Raw genomic sequence first — 6,962 nt, 5'->3', positions numbered from 1 at the left:
CTAAGAAAATAGCAAATGGATTGTTTGTCAATGTGAAAGTACATTTCAAGACACAGACATTGTACCTCAGACTAGATGTTCATTCCAGAAGTATCTGGCCTGTATAAAAAGTTTAAGAAAGAAGATAAACTAATTTACAGTAAGACATGATGAAGACCTTGAGACTAAAAAGTTCGTATTCCCCCTAAATTCTCCTGGAGACCCCGAGGACTGCTTTACAGACAGCAGTAGCCCAAAGTGCTCAGTTTCTGTGCTGATTTGTACCACCTGCCCTATTGTTTTTGCCTTCAACACTATCAGTGCTGCTGCACTTATCCTGTTTTGGAAAGTCTCCAGCTCTCATGACATTTTTATGTGACCTTTGTATGGAGTGAAAGTGCCAAATACTAGGCTCCTAAACAGCATATCTGTATTTAGTTAGGAATTCAGCTATTATTATTTTATTTCCAAATCTCTGGAAAAATAAATGCAACTAAAATTTTCTTTAGAAGAGGAAGAGAGAGATGGTTTATATCACAGAAACGGAGATGACAGTAAATAAATAAATGACGAGTAGGTGAGTAGTCCTTTGTTTTTATTCTGTTACTGTTTCCAGATCTGGAAAAACTGTAGTTTGTATTGAAGTAAGCATTTCTTTCCTTTGCCTAAGGAAATAAAAAGCTGAAAACTAATATTCTATTAGAGAGGAGATTTTGCATTTAACTTAAGAAGAATTTACAGGTTGCATCAGGAAAGCCAAGGAAATACAGAGCTTGTTTGCAGCAGTATCTTCTCCCTTGCCTGTGGCTCAGGGGTGGAGGTGAACTCTGATAAAAGGCTCTGGACAAGTTCAGGCTTCCAAGAGCCAGGCTGGGGTGAGCAGCTCCGGCAGCTTCACTGGGACTGTGTTATACTGCAAGGAAAGGGAACAAAGAAACTGCAGAGCAAAAATCCAGATTCACGAGTCCATTTCAGGCAGATTCTGAGCTGTAAGAAATGTCTCTGGCTCTCTGTTAAGACACTAGGAAAATAATCTGGAGGGCCATGTATAAAGTGACTGCTCTTATGGAAGCCTGGTAAAATATCTTTGCTCAAAATATGTGATTACACTCTGTTTGCAAAAGATGATACATGAGGCATCATTCTGCTTCCATTCCTTGTTGCAATCACTGAGGACTTGGAGTCACAGAAACTCTGACACTCGTTGGGGTGAGTTTTAACGGTAAGATTAAAGATGGGGCATTTGTCCCTTCATCAGATCAGAGAGCAGGATAAATTTTTCCTTAAAACTGCTGTCCATAAATCACACAGTTTTCTCCCACTGCTCGTATTTTCTAGGATTCATCCTGTTTGCCTTCTGGCAGCTGCAGTTAGACTGCATCTACATAAAAATGTATCTAAAGCTGGGCCCAGATTCTGGCTTTTCCAGTGGTGGGTAGAGAAGAAAGGTGACCTTTATATCTTTCATTTGCATATGATATCCATCTCTTACTCTCTGCTTGGCTAAACCAGTTTAGATGCTGACGTTCAGGATCTGTCTTAATCTTCAGAACTTGTGTTCTTGCCTGTAAAACCAGTAGGCAAAGGTTCATATCAGCTCTGCTGTTTTTAATGAGCCAAGATAAACACATGAGGCTCTCACAGTTGCTTTAACCCCACAGAGGAGGCAGGAGCTCTGTGTGATGGCACAGAGGCAGTGACACAGGATGAAATGTGTTTTGTGTGAATGTAGCAGTGATACTGACCACTGGCCAGTGGAGGCAAATATTAATAACCTGCCACAGATCTTTTTAGTGAAATAGATTTCCAGAAGTTTAGGTCACTACATTCTGGTGTTTTTTTTTTTTTTGGGGGGGGGTTTTTTTTTTTGATTATTTTTTTTGTTTTTTTTTTTTTTTTTTTTTTTTTGTTTTGTTTTGTTTTTTTTTTTCCTTAGATAAAAGGAGAGTGAGTGCAGTGGATGGAACAAAAAAGCAGAGTGAGTGTAGTGGATGGAATGAATACTAGCTACTCAGTTAGGCTTGACAGCAAACTCTAACCAATGCACCTCCTCTGTGTGCTTAGCAAAGTGTACACCTAAATACTGTGCTGCAAGTAGGCTTGACTGCTGAGCACTTTTAAAATTAAGCTCTCTAGCCTTAAGGCTTCTGGAGTTCATTCACACCTGCTGAACACTTTGTTTCATGGGTTTATCTGCTCTTTTGGCAGACAAATATGGAATATATTCCAATTTTTTTCCCTCCAGTATCTGTTTTCTTCCAAATAAATGCCAATATAGAAATCCTGGTACTAAAAGAAGTATAAGCTTTTTGGGATGAGTACAAAACAATGATGTGCTAAGACTATAAGGCTACAGTGATATATAATACTGAAAGTCAAAAATTCTGGTGGTAAAGATAATTTTCCCTATAGGAGCTATTCAGCTATAAAATCTTTTGCGGGAAAAGAATATTGAGTCCAGGAGGTTATATTTTTATACATATCAAAGAAGAAGTGTTAGCCCTCTCTCAGATATGTATTACTTGTGCTTCACCATTTTACTCAGAAATAGTCTGACCTTTTGTACAGACACTATCAACAGAAAAGATAGTGCCAGTCAAGAAGTAAATGTAAATCATTCATGTGGAAGCAAACACTCTATTTTCTGTGTTGAGAAGCTTTTATTGGATCACCACAATATTTTGGATTAGTTACACGATGGCTCTGAAATATCAAATTATGGTGTATTCATTTTCCCAATAAAAGGAAATAAAATAAAGAAGCACAGTGCATGAGGCTTTGGTCACTGAATTAAGCCGAGGTTTTAGAGCCAGTTCTGGTCCGGTGCAGAGAGGGAACTTCTTCACACTCTTTCATAAACTCTAGTGCAGACAACCCCTTTCATGGCACATTCCTAAGGCATAAAGGAAAATATTAATATAAACCTTTTGCTGATGGCAGTTGTGTCTGCTGCAGTAACCTCTAAAGTCAATGCAAATACAGATGTCATGTTTTTAGAGCAAACAGCAAAGCTATTTTTATATTGCAAATAGAGCTGTTTCTATTTTAACAGCTTTAAACTTCATTAAGTGGCATTTAATGACAAAAAGATTGCAAAATTAGGCTCAGCTTCCACAAACAAATTTACTTTTCTTGGTATTATTGTTGGCTTGTCAGAAATGCTAGCTTCATTTAGTTTTTGTATCATGGCCCACCAACGCTTTCAAATTTTCAAAGTAGTAAGGGTTTTTTGTATAGAAGCAGAAATAGCCTGGGTATTTCAAAGGTCAGGCTTCAGGCCTAAAAATCTTTGCTCCCCTGAGTCACAAAATATTTCTCTTGACCCTCTCACCCCAGTGGCCTTCGGTGACTGCTGTTGACTCATGGTCACAGGATGCACGCTACAAAGGCGACAGGATGTTAAAAAAATACTTCCTTGGTCTGCAAAAGAGGAGGAGTCCTCCACAACCCTCTATGAGGCAAGGGGCAGGCAGCAGGACACCGACAGAAGAGGGACTTTACCTCTCTGCATTATGGAGAGGGTTTAATAATTAGGAAATCTTACACAGAAATGCAGCCATGCAGTGATGCAAAAACAAATCAACCTTCCTGCATAAAGGGAGGTGTCAAGAGAGCTGGAGATGGACTTTATGCAGGGCTGTGTAGTGGCAGAACAAGGGGGAATGGCTTTAAACTGAGAGAGGGGAGGTTTGGATTAGATATTAGGAAGAAATTCTTTACTGTGAGGGTGGTGAGGCACTGGAACAGGTTAGCCAGAGAAGTTGTGGTTGGCCCATACCTGGAAAAGTTCAAGACCAGACTGGCTGGGGCTTTGGGCAACCTGGTCTAGTGAAAAGTGTCCTTGTTCATGACAGTGGGTTGGAACTAGATGATCTCTAAGGTTCCTTTCAATGCAAATCATTCTATGATTCTAAGCATGAGAACTTATGGCAAAAGGCAGTCAGAACAGGCTAACATGTAAAAGTGTAATGGTGCTGACTTCAAAAAAGTTGCCAGAATTAGTTTGATTCCAATATTTTAAAACTTTTATGAACAAAGTGAAATCTTAATTTTCATAGTGACCCTTACAGCTAGGATCCCTAAAATGTTTTATCTCCCTGGCTTGGCCAAGATAGTGAAAAGGAACAAGCTGGTTCAGGGACAGCAGTGCCCTGCTCATAAACTTTTGTTTCCATTTTATAGGTTTCTTTTATTTTTAAACCTTATTCATTTTAAGAACAATAATGTTGAGAGTAGTAAGTATGCTGTCAACTTATGGCAGCTCTGCCAGTATAGTCACTTTAAAGACAAGTTGCGGTATGCAGCAACATTTATTTCTTTCCAGCTGTTTTCTAAGCTTGGTTCCATTTTTCTCTCCTTTAATTTGTTTTATTATTCAAAGAGTAAGCCAAAATTGATAGTCTGTTTAGATAGAAACATACTGAAAGCTGTATCCTTCTGACCTTTAGCAGTGTACAAGGAACATGAACTTACCACCACCATCTTCCCATCAACAAGTCTTCTCTTTATCGTGGTCTCTTTGCCATTCCACTTCTGCACTTGCACCAATGACCCTTTCTCCAAGGTTACAACACTCTGCAAATTCCAAGAGAAGAGTTTTAGGCTGTAGGCTGAGGTTTGCAGTTTAGAGTAGCAATTCACCTTACATTCAGCAAGATATGCACTCAGGGATAATGGCATGCTCAGTAACATTATATTTAGCACTATACTGTTTCTTTCAATGCTTTATTTTAGTAGTTTGGAAAACTCAAGGTGCACTAAGGAAGTAGGAAAAATGTCCCCTTCTTAGAGATGTTCAGACTACTCAGAGGTCATCAGCCCCCTTACCTTAACTTTCCGGTCATCTGCTGTTGTTTCATCAAACTGCTGGCCCAGTTTGAAGGAGATAGTTGTATTTTTGAAGGTGCTTTCAGTTCTGATGGTCACTATGTCCCCTTTCATACTGATGATCACATCAGGCCTTGCCAGGCCACCTAGTTTTCGGGCAGCTAAGCCCACTCCTGGAAATCAGAAAAAAAAAAAAATCATTACATTCTAGAAGCAAGAAACTCAGTATCCTCTCATGATTATTCAGTTGAAGAATAAAGAAGAGTTTCTTTTTGAATACGTCAATGCCTGATTTAGATGAAACACTCATTCTTTAGATGAGACAGTACAGAGCCAGAGGTAGGAATGGAAACCTCAGCATTCAGGGGCTGAGGCACCCCCCAGCTGATGAGTGCACCTTCAGCAAGAATTAAAGATATACACAACTATAGAGCTGTGCACATTTAGCTAAGAAGAAACATAGTTGGTTACAAATCTGCATTAATTTAATATAGATGAATAAGTAGAAAAATTAAGAGGAAGAGTCTGGTTCTCATAAAATTTGTAAAAATCCTTAAAAAAATATCCTTGACAAATCTGAGAATTTGTACCTTTGTTAATAGCTGCAGGGAAGAAACTGGACACTGAATTGCCAATATGCTGGTGCTTGTTCATTAAAACATACTGAAGACTGGGTAAGTCCTAAGTTGTTATTAACATCCTTTAAGGATCCTTGCATCTAAACCTTGGTGAAAAGCACAAGTATGAAATATAAAAAACGTTGTGGTATAAGGGCTGAGAGCTGCAAAGAGCTTCCAGGAAAATCCCATACCAAAAGCCTTTTGTATTGCCTAGTCCTTTCCAGTCCAATTCATTGTCTACAGGCTGTAAGGCTTGGGGCAAGTAGGAATGAAGGCACTGGCCATGTATCACTGCTTCGTAAGAGCAGGAAAGGGATAGCTGCAGTTAGTGCCTTTGTTAATGCTATGCCTTGCTCAGATGAAAAAGATCTGTAAAAAAGGGTATAAAGTTTTCTGTGAAGTATAAAGCTATTTGCAATAATTATTCTATACTAAGCAATTCTGTTCAGATGTTCAGAAAAATATCTGCAGCTGGACTTTCCTCCCCCATTAACCCTGGCTAATTAATTGACTACATTTGTTTTGTTATTCAGTCTAACATTTCAAATAAAAGGAATCAGTGAATCATTTATAGACCAAAAGCAATGCAGTACTGACTGTCTGTGCACTTGGCATACAGAAATGAAGCCAGCATTAAAATGAAAAACAATGCTTAATTTGTTACGTTCCTGGCATTCTTTAGTAACAGATAGATTCATTCACAGTATTTAGATGTCTGAAACTACAGTGTCATGAGACATCAGCTCCATTATATATTGTGAATTATCATAAGTCACAAGTTTAATAGTGCAATCAAGAGGAAACAAAAAAATCTATCTCCATAGATTATTCTTGTGACAGAAAAACATATTAAATCAGTTCATATCAGTTGGATGGAAATAAATTTATAATAGTAATTCATCACCTACCTTTTTCAATTTAGATGCTAAAGAAAATAAATTAAATTATGTTAGAATAGTAATTAAGTGCTTTTTTTGGCAAGAAAGAAGACATCATCAGTGAGCAGAACCTTCCCAAATGAAACTTACTAACAAAAAAGAAAAACAAACAAACACACACAAACAAACCCAGAACATTTCTCACCCAATTCTTTCATATAGTCATCAAAATTTTCGCTGGAGATGAGTTTCCAGGTTCCCACAAATCGGTTACACATCGTACAGGCTTTGTGAGGCGCCGGTCCTGCAGAGAGAGGCAGTGGCCACAGCAGCTCTTGGTGGCAGTCAGAGAGACGTGTGCCCAACTGAGACTTAGTGGTCTCCCTTTAAAGAGGTCGGGTGCCTGTGGCAGAGGGGGTTGGCCAATGGGGGAGGCAGCACCAGGGCCAGACAATGTGCACCTTGTCCAAGGCAGCCGTGCCAGCAGCAAGGCTCTGAGTGACGCTGCCTTGGCTTCCTTCACTGAGCACACCAGGACACCAGGGACGCCTGGGGATCGGGATGGGATGGGGATGGGGATGGGGATGGGGATGAGTGGTGGGGATGGGGATGGGGATGGCAATGAGGGGTAGGGGTGGGGATGGGGATGAGGGATGGG

The 6,962-nt window shown here is 39.5% G+C and overlaps 1 protein-coding gene and 1 long non-coding RNA gene across 2 annotated transcripts in view; one reads left to right on the top strand and one right to left on the bottom strand.

Annotated features, from left to right (window-relative positions):
* The first annotated feature begins 427 nt into the window (after positions 1-427).
* LOC120499246 overlaps positions 428-6,962 on the top strand; it is an 11,185-nt gene continuing 4,650 nt past the window's right edge. Inside the window, exons 1-2 of the long non-coding RNA XR_005626832.1 lie at positions 428-556; positions 5,409-5,480. This is a non-coding gene — a long non-coding RNA (uncharacterized LOC120499246). The remainder of the gene's footprint in view (positions 557-5,408; positions 5,481-6,962) is intronic.
* On the bottom strand, positions 2,620-6,854 carry LOC120499245 (myelin P2 protein-like). Its single transcript, XM_039702840.1, has 4 exons — positions 6,510-6,854; positions 4,807-4,979; positions 4,453-4,554; positions 2,620-2,872 (listed from the first exon to the last, which is right to left on the bottom strand). Exons 1-4 carry the CDS (start codon positions 6,580-6,582, stop codon positions 2,822-2,824), a joined length of 399 nt encoding a protein of 132 aa, XP_039558774.1. The 5' UTR covers positions 6,583-6,854; the 3' UTR covers positions 2,620-2,821.

The sequence above is a fragment of the Passer montanus genome, unplaced genomic scaffold (assembly GCF_014805655.1).
Source record: "Passer montanus isolate IOZ18808 unplaced genomic scaffold, ASM1480565v1 scaffold16, whole genome shotgun sequence".
In the NCBI taxonomy this organism is placed as follows: domain Eukaryota; kingdom Metazoa; phylum Chordata; class Aves; order Passeriformes; family Passeridae; genus Passer; species Passer montanus.
The sequence above is the reverse complement of the archived record's forward strand: the minus strand, read 5'-3'. Positions and strand labels throughout refer to the sequence as shown.